This window comes from Dasypus novemcinctus, chromosome 7 (assembly GCF_030445035.2).
Source record: "Dasypus novemcinctus isolate mDasNov1 chromosome 7, mDasNov1.1.hap2, whole genome shotgun sequence".
NCBI lineage: Eukaryota > Metazoa > Chordata > Mammalia > Cingulata > Dasypodidae > Dasypus > Dasypus novemcinctus.
Window position 1 is genome coordinate 75,471,953 of NC_080679.1, and position 19,983 is coordinate 75,491,935.

General features: G+C 41.8%; 1 protein-coding gene across 4 annotated transcripts in view; it reads right to left on the minus strand.

Moving 5' to 3' along the window:
• The window catches only part of RAPGEF4 (Rap guanine nucleotide exchange factor 4), a 339,975-nt gene that overhangs the window by 236,497 nt on the left and 83,495 nt on the right, over positions 1-19,983 (minus strand). For all 4 annotated transcript variants that reach the window (XM_012518928.4, XM_004476786.5, XM_004476785.4 and 1 more), the window contains exons 3-4: positions 19,312-19,400; positions 3,262-3,408 (exon numbers count right to left, since the gene is read on the minus strand). In XM_012518928.4, coding sequence (XP_012374382.1) covers positions 3,262-3,408; positions 19,312-19,400 — 236 coding nt within the window. The remainder of the gene's footprint in view (positions 1-3,261; positions 3,409-19,311; positions 19,401-19,983) is intronic.

Consider the following 19,983-nt stretch of genomic DNA (forward strand, 5'->3'; position numbering starts at 1 on the left):
TCCACCTTATGCAGAGCTATGCCCACACATGACACAATACACAGCGAGTATCTATTGAATAAATGAACAGCAGGATAAATATAATTCTATCTTTTTTATTCAGAAAGTATTTTTGAATTTTAAAATATCTTAGGATTATCATGAACTGTATTTGTGCAAGCATGCCCATTAATAAAGTTCTGATGAACAGATTTTTAGATAACGGAGTTCACTGCGATTTCATTTTAGCCAGTTAAAACACTGATTGAGCATCTGAATTGCATTTAGCTGCATGAACAGTCAAATAAAATGAATTATCTGACTCATCTACTAACCATTATGAGGTTCTAGTCCCCCACCTGTAAAACAAGGGGTCAGACTAGAAGCTCTAACCATCCTTTCCTGCTCTAAGTGGCTCTAGGAATCTTGCCCCCAGCTCACTGAAGACACTGGCAGAGGAGATCAGAAATCAGGCTCTGAGGTTACAGATGAGGGGTTGGACCTGCTGAGCTGCAAAGCCATGTGGCAAGATGTCGAAGAGCAAGAGCAGCCCTCAACATCAATACCCCCATTTAATCAATCCCTCCAAGGCAGGGGTTCTTAACAAGGGGTCTGTGAGCTTGAACTGAAATTCAAAAAAGCATTATTCTTGTGGGGATGTGTTGGTGTGGGTGTGATATGTTTACTAAATAATACACAGTATAGTGTGGACTTGGTAAGGGGTCCGTGGAACAAAAAAAGTTTAAGAACCCCTGCTCTAAGGGAAATATCTGTGGAAAATGGCCCTAAAACCTACTCAGGTACAATTTAACTAAGGAATCAAACTTATCATCACGAATATGGAGCAACCATCGTGGTGAGCCTCCTGATGCAGCAGCGTTACCGCTGGGGCTTTCTTGCCAAAAGTGTTTGACTTGAATCTAATCAATCCTTTCACCCTGACTTCCATTTCTAGATAACCCCACAGAGGAAGTACAGAGAGGACACCATGAGAATACAATCAAACGAACTGTGAATTTGGTGCCCTGGCCTTTTTAACTAGTCAATGCCAGCAATGCAAGGGAGGGACAGACTTAGATGTAAAATGAAATATGATATACAGTTCTTTATTGGAGCCTGGTTTGGGGCAAAAAACAACAGGTATAAAATATACGTATAGGAAAGGGGACTTGGCCCAATGGTTAGGGCATCCGTCTACCACATTGGGAGTTCCATGGTTCAAACCCCGGGCCTCCTTGACCCATGTGGAGTTGGCCCACGTGTAGTGCTGATGCGCGCAAGGAGTGCCCTGCCAACATAGGGGAGCCCCATGTGCAAAAGGAGTGCACCCCGTAAGGACAGCCATCCAGCGCAAAAGAAAGTGCAGCCTGCCCAGGAATGGTGCCACACACATGGAGAGCTGACGCAGCAAGATGATGCAACAAAAAAGAAACACAGATTCCCGTGCCGCTGACAACAACAGAAGTGGACAAAGAACACACAGCAAATGAACCCAGAGAACAGACAACTGGGGTGGGGGGAGAGGGGGAAGGGGAGAGAAATAAATAAGATAAATTAAAAAAAAAAAAAAGATACGTATAGACCAACTGGAAAATATGAAATATAGACTGGATACTATCATTAGTTTATTATGGATATTATCATTAGTTTTACAGATAAAATAATGGTATTGTGTATGTAGCAGGATATCCTAATTTTTTTGGCTAAATAGGATGAAATGTCACGATGCCTGAAATTTATATTTAAGTGGCTCAGCAAAAAACAAATGTAGATGAAGTGAATAAGGCCCTATGTTAACCACTGCTGAACTTAAAGAGGGTATGTGGGTGTTCACTGTACTCTTTGCTTTCTGTAGGTTTGAAAAATATTTTAGTCATTTTTCAATGTTCACTGATAACTTTAAGGAACTTCCTTCACAGCACTGAGGGCTCCTAATTTAAAAAGTTTTAAATATCTCTGAAAAACATCTTGTAGGGCCAATCTGAACAAGGCATCACAGACAAAAGTAGTTAAAATGATATATATCACAGGTAGGGATCATTTCTGTTCTTAAACCAGTTTTCCAAATTCCCTTCTTGAAAAGAACTTTCAGTTTACCTTTTAAAATGAAAGATCCAAAAAGTGGCTTATTTGCCTCAAGCTCGGTCGCTTTTAATTGACAGAAAACCTCTCCACACACACCTCATGCAAACCTATTTTAGCTTTTCCTTCCTAAAACTAGCTTTTGTCTCTGAACTTTACAGAGCAGTTGGAGCTCTTTAATATTTTCTAAGGGAAACATTTCAAACAAGTAACCCCACAATTTATTCACTACCGCCAAGAATAAAAGTAACAGGTTTCACCACCAAGGCCTTCCAAGGCTTTGCATGACTTTTAAGGCAAAGCATCACTCACTCACCTGCAGGCTTGCTCCCTTAATGCATCTGTCATTTGTTTGGCTCTGGAGGAAACTATTTGATTACACAAAATTCTTTTTAAATCAAGTTTAAAATCTTGGCCACACTGGAACAAGCGGTGGAGCCCGCCAGCTCGATGGGCTAACATTTGAACACACTGAGCCGAGGACAAAGACAAGGAGCAGCTCCAGGTTAAACGCAGAAGTTTAAAGAACGGAGAAAGAATGAGCGAGAAAGACGCCGAGGCCTAGCTGGGCCTTTATAAGTGCTCTATTTGTGGCTACTACATATAAAGTGATTTATTCCCCGGACTGCTTGTGAATGCAGCACCCTAAGGGGCGCTGGTAAGCACCAAAATGTGAAGGCCCCCAGGACCAGCTGTGTCCACCCATTGCTGGGCCACCTATATCTTTGGGAGTTGGCAAGTAACCAGACATCTTTGTGCACCTCCATTTCCCACACAGGGCACATCATTTTTTGAAAGCATTTAAATGAAGCAGATGTTAACTCCATTCATTCCACTTTACCAGGGAACATGTCAGGGATGATTTTTAAAATGCAAAAGAAAATGTCAAAGTATTTTATTCCCTGGTTAAGAATACATCTGTGGAAGAGGAGGGAGAAAATACATAAAACACGCTATGGTCATTCAAGAAATAATTATAAGGTATGTCAAACCACAGAAAATTGAGCAAGCACAAAATTAAAAAAAAAAAAAAGTCTTGTGTCAAAATGGCTTTTTCACTCGTTTCAAAAACCAAGTTTTGAAAATTAAATTCCATCCTCCAGCTCAGAGCGGAACACATTAAGGCTTGACTGTAATGCCATTAGCCATGTGGCAGCTCCCTCTCTTTTCAATAATTGACAAAGAAGCCTTGGGGCTCACCTCCCATAGTGCCTTGAAGTCCTTCTGCTCGATGCGGAGCAGCTCACTGCACTCCCTGGTAACGATGGTCGCATGGCGGGGCGTGTTGTCCAGAATGGACTCTCCAAAGGCTGTCCCAATCCCCAGGGTACAGATGGTCACTGCATCCTGGTCATTAGAAAATTACACATTTAACTGATTGGTCAATTATCATGTCTTTTTTCTTTTTTCTTCTTAAGGTACTGGAGCTGGGGATTGAACCTGGGACCTCATATGTGGGAAGCCAGTGCTCAATCACTGAGCCACATCAACTCCCCTGAGTTGGTTTTTTTGTTTGTTAGCTTGTTGGTTTGTTTTTAGGAGGCACTGGGAACCAAACCCAGGACCTCCCATGTGGGAAGCAGGTGCTCAGTCCCTTGAGCCACATGTGCTCCCCATCATTTCTTTTAATTGAAATAGAATTAGTACACAATAAAACACACATATGGGAATCCCCTATGTTTTTTGCATATCATTTATGTAATCTAAGTTTCTTTTAAAAAATAAAAAAGTATATTAAAAAAACACACAATTTAAACTGTACAGTTCAACAAGTTTTGACAAATACATATACCCAAGCAATCACCACCAAAATCAAGATAGAGAATATTTCCATCACCCCTGAAAGCTCGTGCCCCTTTCCAGTCAAAACCCTCCTTCCAGAGTTAATAACTGTTCTGATTTCTGTCTCCATAGAGGAGTTTTGTCTGTTCTAGGACTTCATGTAAAAGGAGTCAGATAAAATTATACTTCTTTGTGTCTGGCTTCCTTTCAGTGCTGAGTAGTTTTCCATTTTATGGATATATCACAATTTGCCTTTGCACCCTCCTGTTGATGAATATGTGGGTTGGTTCTAGTCTGGGGCTGTGATGAATAAAGCTGCTAGCAGTCATCTTGTACAAGCCTTTTTATGTGACTCTCATCTGCTTTAAGGAAAGGGGGAAAGCTACTGAAGATAAACAGTTTTTTGGGGGCGAGGGTGCAAATACAACATTCAAGTGGGACACTGAATAGGTGTGCTGCTTTGATACTCTTGAAGAGATGAGGAAACTGAGAGTCAGAGTGGTCGGTTTGCAGGGCTCCAGTTCACACAGCTAAGTAGTGAAGCCAGATTCTGGCCACTTCTATCTTCAGTCCAAGCTTATATACAAGCTTCCTGTTTCATGCTGCCTCCTGCAGCCAAAACAGGGTAAAAGCAGTGTCTGATGGAGTCCAGTGTGACTCACTAATAAAATGTCATGAGTCAGGGATTAAAGTTTCTTTGGTGTACTAAAAATGTAATTCCCTCTCTGCATGTAATGTAGGTGATAATGTTTGGATTTAATCCTAACTAGTTTTAAGTAGCGCAAATAGCCATTCAAAATCACCTAGACATTAATTTTGCAAGGCATTATAAACTAAGGGAGATACTCAAGGGTCATCCTCTGAGTTAGAAAGTACAGTTTTCCTTTCATACACATGATAATAGGCAAATGTTTTAAAGATCAAGTTAGTGATTCTGTAATCACATTATTACAACAAATGCCCATAAGAATCCAGTTCCCCGAACCATAGCAAACTGCTTCTGCATAGATATTATCATATAAAATTGTGTTCAGGGAAAATAAAATCAATAATATGTCAGAAAAAAAATAAAAGATCTAGAAAGAATTTTAGAACAGTCTACTAATCAATTTTCCAGAAAGGCAGTTGCAAACAAATTCGGTGAGAAAAAACATGCCCAGAACTGAAGTATTAAGACAGTATTATGCACCTCTGAGTAATTTTCAAAATCTAGTAAATACAGAAGATAGATTGTGATGAATCACAGACTTTCTCAAACTCTCTAGAATATCAGGTTCCCTTCAGGCTCCCACTAGCCTACTTCATTTTCCTATCATGTTAACTCTTCAGAAAAGATTCTTTTGCTTAATTTGCACTTTCTAGTGTCTAGTTCTATTTTAAAACTTGAAAAGGTATGGACCAAAAGTCTTAAAGCTGCCACTACCCAGATATCTTTTTAAATCTAAGGTTATTTGCAAGGTATAATGCAAAAGAACATATGATGATTTCAGTGATATCATATATAATATATAACATATACACATATTTTTTAGGGAAAGCAGTGCATCTTTATTTCTACTACCCTTTAGCAGAAATGTAGTGTTTCCTTCAGTTATGAATGTGGGCCACAAACCACAGTAGTATCAGCAGCACCTATGACTTTATCGCCAACAGAGACTACATATGTTTATATATTACTTTATAGTTGTTATTCTTGAAATAGCATTTCTGCTTATCACTACCATGAAATGACAGTATTTATTCAACCTGCCACTAGATATTATTTTGTATGTTAATAGAGAAGCACATATATTACCATCTCACAAACTGTTTTTTAAATATATTTTATAACTAGATTTCAATATAGCCAGTGTCTTTCATAATCCTATTAACTTAATTTTCTGCACTTGGATCTAGTTGTAGATTTTATGGATTAACAAGTCTTCTTCTTCACCTCCCATCCCTGCCACTTGCGGTTTGTCATTAAAAGGTGTACAAAGGGGAAGCGGGTTTGGCTCTACAGATAGGGCATCCTCCTACCACATGGGAGGTCCAAGGTTCAAACCCAGGGCCTCCTTGACCCGTGTGGAGCTGGCCCATGAGCAGTGCTGATGCGCGCAAGGAGTGCCCTGCCACGCAGGGGTGTCCCCCCGCATAGGGGAGCCCCACACGCAAGGAGTGCGCCCAGTAAGGAGAGCCACCCTGCGTGAAAGAGAGTGCAGCCTGCCCAGGAATGGCGCGGCACACACGGAGAGCTGACACAGCAAGATGACGCAACAAAATGAGACACAGATTCCGGGTGCCTCTGACAAGAATACAAGCGGACACAGAAGAACACACAACGAATGGACTCACAAGGCAGAAAATTGGAGGGGGGAAAGAAGAGAGAAATAAATACAAATAAATAACAAATAAATCTTTAAAACGGTATGCAAAGAAAGAAAGAGGATGTGGAACTGCCAAAAGTCTACCTTCTTACTAGTGAATAGCTTTTATAATAAAGACAAAAGATTAAAATTATTCTTGGATATCCCCCTGGAGATTTCATTCTTACCCATGCCTTACCATATATAACAAAATTTAGTCATGTCAGTGTTGCAGTCTGCCCCTCTCAGTGCAGCTCCCCACATAAGGACCTCTGTAAGGAGAATCAGCCACTAGAGTGAGAATCTCCTCTTGGCCATTGGATGACGCACCTGCACCCAGCTCATTTCCCTGAAGCCATACCACCTAGCAGAACTACCTGTGGAATCTTATATTTCCTCCTTCTCGCCTCGTCTGCTCAAAAATAAGGACAGGGAGTTACAAATACAGAACAAGAGCCGAGTATTATCTGCAAGTTCAAACTTTACTTTCAGCAGATTCACAATACTTTTAGGGCAAATTTATGTAGAAATCTGAATGGATTTGGGGGGTATGGATTAGAAGCAGAAAGTCCTAAGAAGAACATACTCACTCTAAAGACTAATCACCATCTTTATAGTCCAAATGACATTAGCCTTACTTACATTTGTATCTGAGGCAGGATCTTACAATGGGTTTAGAAAACATGTATTGCAAAAAAAAAAAAATGAAATTTGTATTCTTACATTCTACCATTTAGCAGAACCAATATATGTTGCTCAGAAGGCACCTCTGCAGGCAGGAAAAATGAGAGCAAGAGGAACGTGAGCCAAGGATGCAGACGCACTCTTATTTTGGTCTGCACTAATGTCAAATCAGATGCCCCGAGGTCAGCATTTCAAATCTGACACCCTGAAGTTATGCTTAATGCACAACTTTGCCTACTGCTGAAAGTATTCATTTCTGAATATAACGTTATGATTTTCTTTTCATACTCTAGAGGTCCACTCACATCTTCACTTATTTATAGGGACTATTCAAGAGAATATTTTCATTTTTTGCTTTTTTACAGATTAATGTTCAGGGAGACTACCTGAAAGAAAAAGTTTACAGTGACACAGAAACTGAAGAAAGTATTCAATATCTGGTCAGGGATTAAGAAATATTAACAATAGTAAAAGAATGTCCTCTTTTGCAGTAAGATAGCAATTTATTTTGAGGACTTTCAAGTGTAAAAGAAAAGATTTAAAGACCTATATGTCTTCAATATATGAATTTGGTTTTAGCAGCACTGCTGGTGCCCTGCTAGATCCTCTCACCCAGCTCAGGCATCATCTGTAGCTTTCTGGACCGTTCCCACATACACCTACAACTTCCCACATACACTACAACCTGCGTCACTCAGCCTGAGGACAGAGTGCCATGCAGTTTTCAGGTATAACCTCCACCAGAGAAGCATGAGAGGTGAAAGAGAATACTCCAGCTTCCTCACCCCACACAGCTTCCTAGAGGGCTCCCTGAGGGCCGAGCCAGCCGCCTGCAGCATGCACCTCTCAGTAACACTCTTTTCTGGGCTCTCCCACCTCCATTGTCTCACCGCCCCCCCCCCCCCGCCTCCCCCCCACTTACCATGCTTCCTAGAGGCGTCTCCAAAACACCACTTGTACCCAAATCCTTGTGTTGGGTCTGCTCCTGGGGAAACCCGAAACGAGAGAGTGGGCTAGCCAAACATGGCCGTGGGTCTAACGTACACTGATAAATCTGGGGAGGGACTGAGCCAAATCAGCAGTCTCTGAGACTTACTTAAGTAATAGGGTAAAAGAGTGTCTTTTAACTTACTGCTTTGCCTCAGCCACATCGTAAGTGTGGTATTCTTTGAGTGACTCAGAGGAAGACTTCATTGTGCTCAAGTATATTGGGTCATCAAGGCCAGTTCTTCTACAATATAAAAAGGAGTGATGGGCTCTCAAAAAAATTACCCGTTGGAAGTCACTGACATGTCATCCAGTCCCCCGTCCTTCACTCGCTACAGCTTCCCTCCTCCAATCTCTTATCCACTGGTCTAGCTTTCATCTATCGGTCCACTTAATCACTCCTTCTCCTACCCTCTAAAACACAGACCTCCCTACTGAATTACCCCACTCTCCCTTAATGGCACATATCCTAACGGGCATAGCATGCACATGGCTCTCCACGTGTGTGTGAGTGGAGCACTATGTTGCATCCACTGGGCCAGATGTCTTGACTACAATGCCTGATTTAATTCTCATGACATGAGATAATGCATTTAAACTTCTTTGCACAGTACTTGACTCAAAATTAATGCTTAATACATTGTGAATAATCTTACTGATTATAATATTGAAAGTATCCTGCAATATCAGTATTACTATTTCTATTTTATGGGTTGGGGGAACCAGGCTCAAAGATGTTCAATAATGTGTCGAAGGCCATGACTCACAATGGAAGAGTTGGGACTAGAATCTAGTCAGTCTAATTATCCTTATTTCTGTTAGATTGTCATCTGTCGTGTAAGTACCTCTTGCTGAGGCTCAGTAGGAAAAGCGGTTAAAGTATTAATTTCATCCATGCAGGTTCTTTTTTCATTCAGCCAATTTATATATTTATTGAACACCGAATAAGTACAAATCATCAGGAAAACAGAAAACATTTGGTACTGCACCCCTTCCAAGCCTCCAATTCCAGTGTTGAGATCCACTGGACTCTCGCCTAAAGTATCAAATCCATCCCAGGATTGGGCACCAACCCTCTTATTCATTGGCAGAATCAAAAGCCAGTGACTAAGAACTGAATCGGCATTTGTACTTTTCCTACTCTGATCCCGTGCCCAGTTCTAATAACTGAGTCCCTGCCTCGGTTGGAGAAACCAGGTTTCGGTCTTGTGGAGTCTCTGCCTTGATGACTTGCCTGGCGTTCTTCTAAAGGGGCAGACTGTCTTGTTCTATCAGCCCTCCCTGGGCCCCAGGTCCTCTCCAAGTCATTCTGTTGAGTCCCCTTAGTCTCCTGCCTGGCTGTCCACCTCCGTCATTGAGTCTTCTTCCTGATGCCTCTCCATCACCAAGCCATGCCCCATCACCAGTTACCACCAGTAGGTCTAGCCTGGATCTTCACCATACTAACCTGAGGCTGTGCTACCCTAACTTGCTTCCTTTCCACCTTCTGCCTAGCACTGCCTGACTGTTCCCCCTAAACGACCCACCTCCACCAAGGGCAGCCTCCATTTTCCAGTTTCTCCTTCTCTGCCCAACTAGGCGCCAGTTGAAGTCATGAACAATATCTTGGCACAGTGTTCGTCTTCAATGGGGGTAAGAAGGGAGTTATTATCTCAGTTCATATTAGGTAGGTCAACAGATATGTTAATAAAGCAGCCCTGATGGGCGACTGTGAGCACGGAGGCAAATGGCACACTCAGGAGGCACCTAGAACCTGAACACTCAAGGTTTAGGAGGGAAAATGGGCATCAGAGTCTTTCCCTGGAGCCAGCATTGTGAAAAAAGCACACGTTCTGGAAGACCTAGGTTCAAAGTTGATCTCTGCCAATTACTAGCTTGTGGCTTTGAGTAAAACGTACCTCAGAGCCTCAGTATCCTCTTTTGTGAAATGGGCATAATTTTTATAATAAAGTATTAGTAGAATGAATCATTAATAAAAGAATGCACAGAGCTCTGTATAGTTCCTGGCCCATAGTAGGTGCTCCATAAATCATGAAAATCATTATTTCTAATTTAGCCATATTTATATAATATGTAAAGGCTACTCATATTTTTAAGAAGCAAATTACATTTTTTCTATTATTTAAATAACAGAGAATATCTATATTCATTTTGTGTTAATCTTCAATTAACAATAGTTTTTCCTACTTAAATTCCAAGTTCCTCTGTCCCTCCAGTCTGGATGTCAAGTGGTTTAAATGATCTGCAAAACACTTCAGCTCTCTGGGGGAGCTTGTATTCAAAGGAACCCTTCTGACAAATCCTGCTGTAAATCAAAGAATCCTTTTTACTGCAACTAATCACCCCTTAATTTATCTGCTTTGTACATCTGAATTATGGTACACTGGGTTTTCTTAAAGCAGGCACTCTCATATGAGGCATTTTATTTGTTTGTTTCATTATAAACATAGTTACAGTAAGAAAATGGGAATGGTATTAAGAAAGCCAATGATTATGTGTCACTGATAATTAAGATTGTTATCCAATCAAGAAACTATGTGCCTAGCAAGTATGTCTATAAGCATCAGCTGTAATCCAACTTACATAAGTTAAATTCTGATGAAATTTAAAATAACTAACAATCAATAAAACCGACTTCTAAGAAGTAGCTGTGACAAGTACCTGAAGATTTCTTTTTAATTTGTCTCATAACTTCAAGGAGTACCAGATCGTTTTATTATGCATACTTGACTCACTTCCACATTAATGACTTAAGAAGAATTAACTGTCTCATGGCAAATTTATTGTTTTTGACACATGTTGGGGTAACATCAAGCTACAAATTTATCCTTTAAGTGTTTGCAACTGGAAACACAGTCTTACAAAGCACATAATTTAACAACTTTTATTTTAGGCCTATAGGCAACACTTGTCATTAAGTTTTGTAACACCTGAGTTTATCACATGAGCTTGACTTTAGCACTGGAATCTACTGAGTGCTCCAAGTCTTTTTAAATAATCAAACTTACTGGAATCTGATCTCTGAATGTGTCAAGACATTAGACTGAATATGCTGTCAAAAAGATTTCTCACCAAGCAGGAAGGCAAAAACCTTCTAACACAGATGTTTTTCTGACCAATAACAAAGGCTCGATCTGTTACTTTTAGAGCACTTGCCGGAATCTGCATGTTAACACAGCTTAACAGCATCATGCAAGCTGGCTGAAGGAAGGGTAGATGAGAATGGACCAGCATTAGCATTCTGATAACCAAACCTGGGAGGCAGCCCCGTTTCAGTGTGTGGCTCAGTCTTGCCTCCACCCAAACAAAGAAACACGTGGCAACAAAACTAAATACAGGCCGCATCATACAGGATGCTAAACAGACCTCCCATTATTGCCTAACAAATAGCATGAACTGAGCATATCAAGTAATAAGAGATTACAAAACACTGCTGTGGACTTGGCACATTTAGCATATCATGGGCTCTATAAAAGTATTCAGAAAATGTGCTCCCAATGACGGTGATGTCCCCTGTCAGCAAATGCTGGGGTGATGAGAAGGGACAGAGACAAAACCAGAAAGAGAGAGAGAGAGGTCCACTTTATGGAGAAATATGCCTGACCTTCAAATTTGAGAAATAAAAATGCCTCCAAAACAACCTTGCCGTAGAGGCAAAGAAGAGCTGGTAAATAAAAGCATATTATTTTACCTAAAGTTCATCAATTGAACTTATTACCTAAAGTTATAACCCAAACCTTAAAGGGTATAACACATAAGAGATCTTTTTCCAAAATTGGGCTAAACTTTGCCAGAGAATTTCATAGAGAAAGATGAGAGGAAGATGAGAAGATGAAATTAAACGATGACCAAGGTCAGGAACAGCCCTGATTCCTTTGATTCCGTGAAAAGGCTGAACAATATTGTTAAACTTGGTGTCAAACAGGAAGTACATTTCCTGCATTTTCTGTTCTAGCACTGCCCCCTCGTGGTAAAATGATAGCTTTGCAGGTACTGATGACAGCATTTCTCTCATGTGGTCTGACATTTCTTTCTCTAAATAGTATTGTAATGAAAAAAGAACAGGGACCCTTGCTCTATCCCAGGCTTTGTAATAAATACTGTACACGAATGAACTCATATTAGGTGGGAACTATTATGGCCATTTTACAGATAATCTAACTTGCCCAAGGACACAATTAAGTGGCAGAGAGCATTTGAAACGAGGTCCCTTTTGCTCACCGTGTACTGTTTTAGGTAATCACTAACACTTGAAGGGGTATCTGATATAGATGGAGACGTTTTAATGAAGTGATAAACCATCCCCTTCTCTATTTCACAGCACTAACTTCTATTCTCCCAGCTGCCATCAGAAACTCTTCTTTCATAGGACTGGGGAAAAAAACCACGTTATACTCTTTATACTCTTTTGGTGTAAAGATTAATTTCAAACCTTATGCATTTCTAGGATTTAGAGATGTGCCATGCCAAAATGGCTCCCTCACCTATGAAATCTCCAGGGAAAAGCAGGCCCTTGCTTGTCTGTCTGCCTCTCCTTCTCTCTGAAACCACACACACACACACAAACACATTTGGGGACTGTTGCCTGATACAGTGAGGTTTATGGGTCTAGTTATTGTTTCTAAGTTTATTATGTATTGCTTATAACTTGTTCCAATGTTCACCTCCAAACCTCAATCCATTAAAATACTGATGGTAAAATATATATCCATAGTCTTATTCATTCGGGAAGGAATGTAAAAACTCTAACTGTAGCTCACTTGAGTTAAACAGGGCCCCGAGACAGGCAGGTTCCTGAGCACTAGAGTTCAGCTGCAGAGAACCCAAGGCAGATGTCCCAGTTAGGCTTACATTAGATACCGACCAAGGTGGATGTCCCGGTTAGGCTTCCATTAGGTACCAACCAAGGTGGATGTCCTGGTTAGGCTTACATTAGACACTGAAGCCACGACAGGTATTGCTGGGGGAAATAGAAGGATCAGTCCTTGATGGGATTTCTGCTGCCAGGTGGAAATCCACATCATCTATGTGATCCAGGTTTGGACATGATAGGATAAAAAGTACCTGTGGGAAAGTTCCCTTGCTGGGAGTTCTAAAATTTCATGGGGTTAAAACAAAGATATTTTGAGAACGTGGGGGAGGTCTCTGACAATTAACGGGGACATAGGAGCGAGAATGTTTCAGGAGCAGGTTTTGCTTTATGAAGTACTGAAATAAAGCTAATTTCTAGAAATACATTTGCAAGGATAGTAGTCTAAAATTTAATCCAAATAATAGGAATAGAATGATCAATGCCTTTCCCAGAATTCCTAGTACAACTGGGGTTTCAAAGCAGTAACTAAAGAAACGAAAGCAAAGTAGCAACACTTCCCCAAGGATGGTCTCCAAGAGCTAAGACCCTTTCTCTCTCTTCATTCAGGGTTTTTTTTTTCAATTTGCTCCACACCCCCTTGCGGCTTTTTGCTTGCTGTCTACTCTCTGTCCATTCGCTGTGTGTTCTTCTGTGGCTGTATTTATTTCCCTTCCGCACTTGCGTCTTGCTTGCTGTCTGCTCTCTGTGTCCATTCACTGGGGGCTCTTCTGTGTTCTCGCTTGGCTCCCTTCTTTTTGTTGCACCACCTTGCTCAGGTGGCTCTCCGTGGCCCCTGCAGCCCAGCAGCACGCCACGGCATGCGGAGGAGCCTGCCTTCACGGAGGCCCCAGGACGTGAACGGAGGACCCCCCATCTGGTAAATGGGAGCTCATCTGATTGAGCCACAGCCGCTTCCCCATTCAAGGGTTTTGATCTCCTCTTGCTCCTGGTACACTCACAAAGGCTTAAATGGGAAAGACTAAGCCAAAGGGACGGAAAGGAAGCAGAACCCAAGTGTTGGCTCCGGGATCCGGCTGGAGAGGACCTGTGGGAGAGGAGCCTGCTCCAGCACACAGCAGGGCTGCATACCACTCCCGGCCAGGAGCAGGCCCTGCAGGGAGGCACGGGCAGCCTGCAGCTCTTCCTTGCCCGCTGACAGACCTCTGTTTCTAATCTGACCGGGTGGGACTGACCCCCAGCACTGGCCATCTCAGCTCCCCTCAGCTCAGAGGCTTTTCCCTCCATCCCCCCCTCCCAGGAGAGGGTCTGAGACGGTATCCATCTTTATCTGTAGATAGAGCCTACATTACCTCCTGCCAGCCAGAGTAGTTGTAGTCTAACATTTCTCCTAAATGTGCAATCAATGTCTATCTTTGATAAATCTTAGGCATCAGAGATCTAGGGGACAAAGAAAAATTCATGACTCTCACTCCCCATGGGTGCTGGAAGGGTATATTTGCCAACAAGCATCCTTTCTAGATCTCTGGCTGCCTAGGTTGACTATTGCTAAGGCTGGCAGGGGCAGATCTTGGACTGGGTAGGAAACCACAGGGTGATGTCTACTCCAGAGCTGACCACTGTGTGACCTTGAGCAGGCCCTTATGTACCCATGAAATGAACCTGCAACAACCCAGTTGGGTCTACCTAATAGGGGGGATCAGATGAAAGGATGCCAGGAAAATGCTTTGTACATGATGAGTTACTAAGTATCCCTCAACTTAGAGTCCAAAGAATGCAAGAAGAACCTGACAAAGCCATCATACAGAGGGCAAGAAACTGTGTTTTCTTAGCCTGGTGAGCAAGAAAGTGGTGGACAGGGGAAAATAGAAGGTTAAAGAAGACAGGAAGGTAATATGAATTTAAGAACCAAAATAGAATATTTCCTATGTATTCCTGAAAGTTATTTATAGTTGTCTCTCCTTATCACTAAAAGGAACTGGGTGTTTTTTTCTTCAGAAAAAAAAAGCTATCAAATCAATAATACTTGATATGTGTATAGTATAAAAATACTATTCAGATCTGGATAGGGTTTTCTTCCTTATGTATGCCCTATTTTAATTAGTGGCACCATCACCCACCTCTTCATCCAAGTTAGGATATTCCCTTCTCTTAAACCTCCAACCTCATTCATTCCATCAATCATCATTTCTAACCATTTTACCACCGCCTTGTACATACCTCATTTCCCTCCCTATCACCCTTACTTATCTGCCCCACCCTCTCTCTAGGAACTCTTTGACGCGATGAGCACAGCTCATTTAACACTGCATCCCCAGATCTAAAAGGTGAAGGAAGGAGAAACCTGCATCCCAGGCATAGCCCTGGAGAGTTGGAGCAAACAACTGCCAGGTAGGCTTGCACATGAGCAGGTGTGGGACTCTGAGCTGGACTAGAAATGCAAGAAGGTGGTTAGAAGAGCTGCAAGGGGAAAGCGTCCTCCTCCCCACACTTATGATTCCTAAAAGGCTGAGTTCTTACCTCTTTTTCTCACCCCCCCTTCACTTCCCTCTGGATTGTACCTGTGCAACCACAATGGTGAACAACTTGAGCCCTACATTCAGAAAGAACTGGCTGTGACACCTAATGGCTGTGTGACCTTAGAAAAGCTATTTAGCACCCTATGTGTAAAATGAAGCTAATAATAGTACCACATTAGGGATGGGGTGGGGGAGCTACGTGTAGCAAGCAGCACAATGCTCCTAAAGGGCTTAGCACAATACCTGCCCGCAGTAGGCACTTAGCTACTTCTGCTCTTATCTCACATTCTGGCTCAGGGCGGCAGCTAAGAGACCACCAAGGGGTCTGGAACTGAGTTGAAGACTTTGTCAAAGCCATTGGCCCTCAGTATAAAATGAGAAGGCAGGCACGCAGGGTAGGGAGGGACTTGAGGAAAGAATGTGGAGGGGCAGGCTAGCAAGAAACTTGGCCTGACACTCTTTTAAAGACCTGACTATGCACTGTCACCTCTTTTCTCACTTTCCTCAATTTTCTCTTAGTCTCTTTTAATTTGTCTTTTCTCTTCCACCACCACCCGCCTCCTTTTCATGTGTGAGAAGCAGGAAGACAAGGCAATTTGGAGTATGTCAGACCTGAATTCAAATCTCACTTACATTTGAGTGGCCCTGGGAGAATTACCTAATATCTCTGAGCAGTGTCTTCACAGCTAATTGTAAAATAGGATATGAATGCTTGAAGAGCAGTGATTAAGTCAGCTAATGTACGTGGAACCCCCAGCACAGTGTTGGGGCCAGTGGGGGCACTTACCTCTGTTAGTTGGTGGTCTCTATGGGTAGGAATTCCGGGTCTTTCACCTCCTCCCTCCATGGCCCATCACCCAACCCTATTTCTTTCCCCACTGGGGTATGACTTTTACCTGAGCCCTGTGATTCTGGAAAACAGCGAAGGTTAAGAAATCCCATCACCTTGTGTATCCTGAAAAACAGCTTACTGCAAAAAAACAGCCTTCCCCATACAACGCAGATCAGACGCTTGCTTGTCCCCTGGTTTGCCTATGAGGAGACCAGACAAAGATCCTCCGAATTCCCATTCTTTGCTTCATACATGATTAGCCGAACTGCTTGTGTCTACTAACCAATTGGAACAAAATGCTTGTTAATCAGGCTTTGGTAAAGTTTTTCTCTTCCTCTGGGCCCCTGAACTTGACCCACTCAGCCTGAGCCAGCACACAACCCCTCTTGAGAAAAAAACTGGCTTCAAGGTAAAACATTCGCTGATCAACTTCCATCCCACCTTTCATCTTTCATCACCTTTCATCACCACCCGTTCACTCATCTTCTCCAAATCAGGCTCTTTCCAGCCTTCTTTATTCCACCCTATACCAGAAAAATTCTTTCTACCTGACCCTTGAGTTGCTTTTGGATTTTTGGTCTGATGGTTCAACTTATTGCAAGAGTGCCTTACCCCTCACATAAAGACTCTCCTCGCTAAGTCTGGTTTTGTTTTTTATTTAGCAGGTGCCACTCAGACTGGCTAAGCCATGACTTGGATTTGGCCACATCACTAGTGGCAGAGACCCAGAGCGTCTTACAAGGTGAGTGCAGGTAGATACGGCTCTCTTGTATTGATCCCTTTCAAGCAGTTTGGCTCGGGACGAGAGTCAGCACTCTCGCTCATTCTCCTTAGCTTCTTTCTCCCACGTGATTGGACCCATGGTCTGCCCCTCAGAGCTGGCTGGAAGGCTGTGCCCTCCATCTCAGGCTATGCTCTGGAGGGTTGGGGTGGTATAGGGTCAATGTACCTTCTCTTTCTTTTATGCTAATGATACAAACCACTCTAGGAAACCCTGATTGAATGTTTTAGAGTAAAGTACACAGAGGAGGCAGAAAGCCAACTTTATAGAAGTCTAGTAGTTCCTAACTGCCTAAGAGAAGACCAAGTCCAGCTCAGGGAAGTTCTCTGCATTGGATTTCATGTCAAAAACACAGCTAAGATCTAAAGTTAAAAAGTATTAAAATAAACAAAAATTGCAGCTAATAACAACAAGTGTTGCTCAGATTGTCTTTGCTAGGACCCCATGGTGAGAGATAATTGGTCTCGGGCAATATTCCTGGATCCCCAGGCCAAATACTATTTTAATACCATCAAAATCTCACTCCAGCTTCTAACATCTGCTATATTAGCATATGCTATATTAGCATATCACTGCTGACATTATTTATTATCCCCTCAAGAACATCTGATTTTTCTTTTTCTTCTTCTTTACTCTCATGTCCCCTCCTTTTGTTCTCTTCTTTGTCCTCCTAATTCTTTCTCCTTCCTTGTCCTCTTTTTCCTCACTTTTCTCTTTTTCAGCTTCTGCCTTCTCTCCACAATTACTCATTTAGAAGGGGCCAAGGAGAGTCACCTACTTCTCAGCCCTGTCTCCTCCCCATATCCATGGAGGTAGAACCTGGTTAAGGTAAAAGTTTCAGGAGCAGCTCTGGGCAAAGATGCCCAGAGGGTACCCACCAGGACAGCAGTCTGCAGATAGGAGTTCTACAAAGAGAAGGAACCTGGGGTCATCTGAAAGGATGACAAAAGTCAGAGAGAGGGAAGTTGCATGTTTCATAGTGTACAAGCATATGTTTTGGTACCTGACTGCTTGGGTTTTAATCTTGATACACCTAATTTCTAGATACGTTACTTTGGGCAAGATATTTAGCCACTCAGGACCTTAGTTTCCTCAACTGTAAAACATGACCAGTAATATTAGCTGCCTCATAGGGGTGTGGTGATGCTGTTAAATGAGTAAGTAAATACCTGTGAAGTGTAAAGAACACTGCCTAGCAAACATCCAATTAATGCTAGCTGCTCTCAGGCCCTACTGGGAAACTGAGGCAGCTTACAACCATCAAAACCCACCTCTTCACCTTGGCCCTCTCAGAAATCCAAGAGAAAACCAGTCCCTGGAGAGAGGGGAAGAGGGTAAGTACCAAAGTTGGGAGGCACAGCTTCCAGGCAGTTTCCAATGGAACTCTCAGTGCATGGATGAATGTGCTATCGTTTAAGGAGGATGTGAGTACCAGGCTTTGACTCTGACCATGCACCACAATGGGCATAGCACAGGCAAATATATTCCACACTCCAAATACCCATCTTCCAATGATCTTCTGAGATACCCCTCGATTGGGGATAGTGACTGCCCACAACTCCAATATGCACTCTAGTCCCTACAAAATTCAAACCTCAGATTTGGTGTACCCTATTTTTCACATTTTAAGTGTGCTACATATTAACACTGTTTTAAACATCATGCTTGGCTGTGGGCTATTTGTTCCTTTTACTGAATCTGATTTTTCTTGATAATTCTTCCAGATTTTACAATTACTAGATTCTTTTTTTTAGTTTCTATCTGAATTCTGGATAGGTAGATATAAGACTTGGAATATTTTCGAACTGAGCTTTGAACATGCCATGCTTTTCAGACTTGCGATGTTTGGTTCTGCACATTTAGGCCAGGTGCAATTTGATGGAACAAAGTCCAGGGCAGACGGGAAAAGAGGTTCTAGGTCCAATTTAAATATTCACAAATATTGTGAGGAAAAAAAAGAATATGGCTTTTATTGACTAGAAAGCCAAGCTTCTCAGAGGTGACTAATAAAGATAAAGGAAACCAGTGTCAGACATTTAAAAAAAAAAAATTATTGCACTCTCACGTAAGTAGGGAAGTAGCAGGAGATTTCACAGGGAATGTATCACTCATGTTTCCCCTGTATCACTGGCACTCCTGAAAGGCCGACAAAGGGATTGCTTCCAGGATAAAGAAAAGTCAGGATACACGATGGGAAGGAATCTAAGGAGAATCCTAGGAAGATTTCCTTCTGCTTCCCCTTGCTCACACCTCACCTTAAACCACAGCAACGGATCACACTACAATGGAATTGTTCGCATTTCTAAGGAGACAGCAAAGTCCTTGAAGGCAGGTGATCTAACACCTGGCACTCAGATCACAGAAGAGAGTCAACATAAGTTTGTCGAATAATTTAATAGAGGATTTCAAGAAAACCTTGCTGAGCCCCTTACAATGGGAAAGAGGAAATTCTGATGGTCTAAAAGATATGGGGATACGTGTCTTTTTAGGAAAAAAAGACGGTATCTTACCTGGTAACTGCTGGTCTCAGATACTTTAACATCCAAAGACCCTGCCAAGACAGCATACCAGTTCGTTCCAATGTCCCCCTGGCGAAATACTGAAAAAGAAAAAGTAATATAAATATAGCAACTCAAGTTGGTTTTACGGTATGACCTGATAGGTTTTCACTAGACTAGTTAGGTTAAGCCTTAGTTGGACCTGGCTGAGATTACCACCTCTCCCCTAAAGGACATGACATTTTTCTTTTCCTCATCTAGCAATATAGCTATATCCTATTTATTCAACATTATATGATACAGAACTCTATTAAATAAACTCTTTCATAATTATAGGACAGTAACAACACCACATGCTGTAAAATCCTCGGAATTTAGGAAGAATTGACTGATGTTCTGTGTCATAATTTTCCTTTATCATGATTCTTGGAAAATTATGAAGATGTGTTACATATTAACAAGGTTGTTTGATTCAGCAAAATTCCAGTCTACCATGACAATTTCCTAAATCAATCTATATTGAAAGCAATGTATTTTCTTGAATAGCATGTCTTTCTTTTGTGTTTTTGTTTTGTTTTGCTTTATTCTGCATGTTTCCTTTTTAATCATTTAATGAATGAATAAGAAAATAGTTTGCTTTGTTTAAAAAAAAACCTAGCTCCTGTATTTCTTCTTTATTTTATA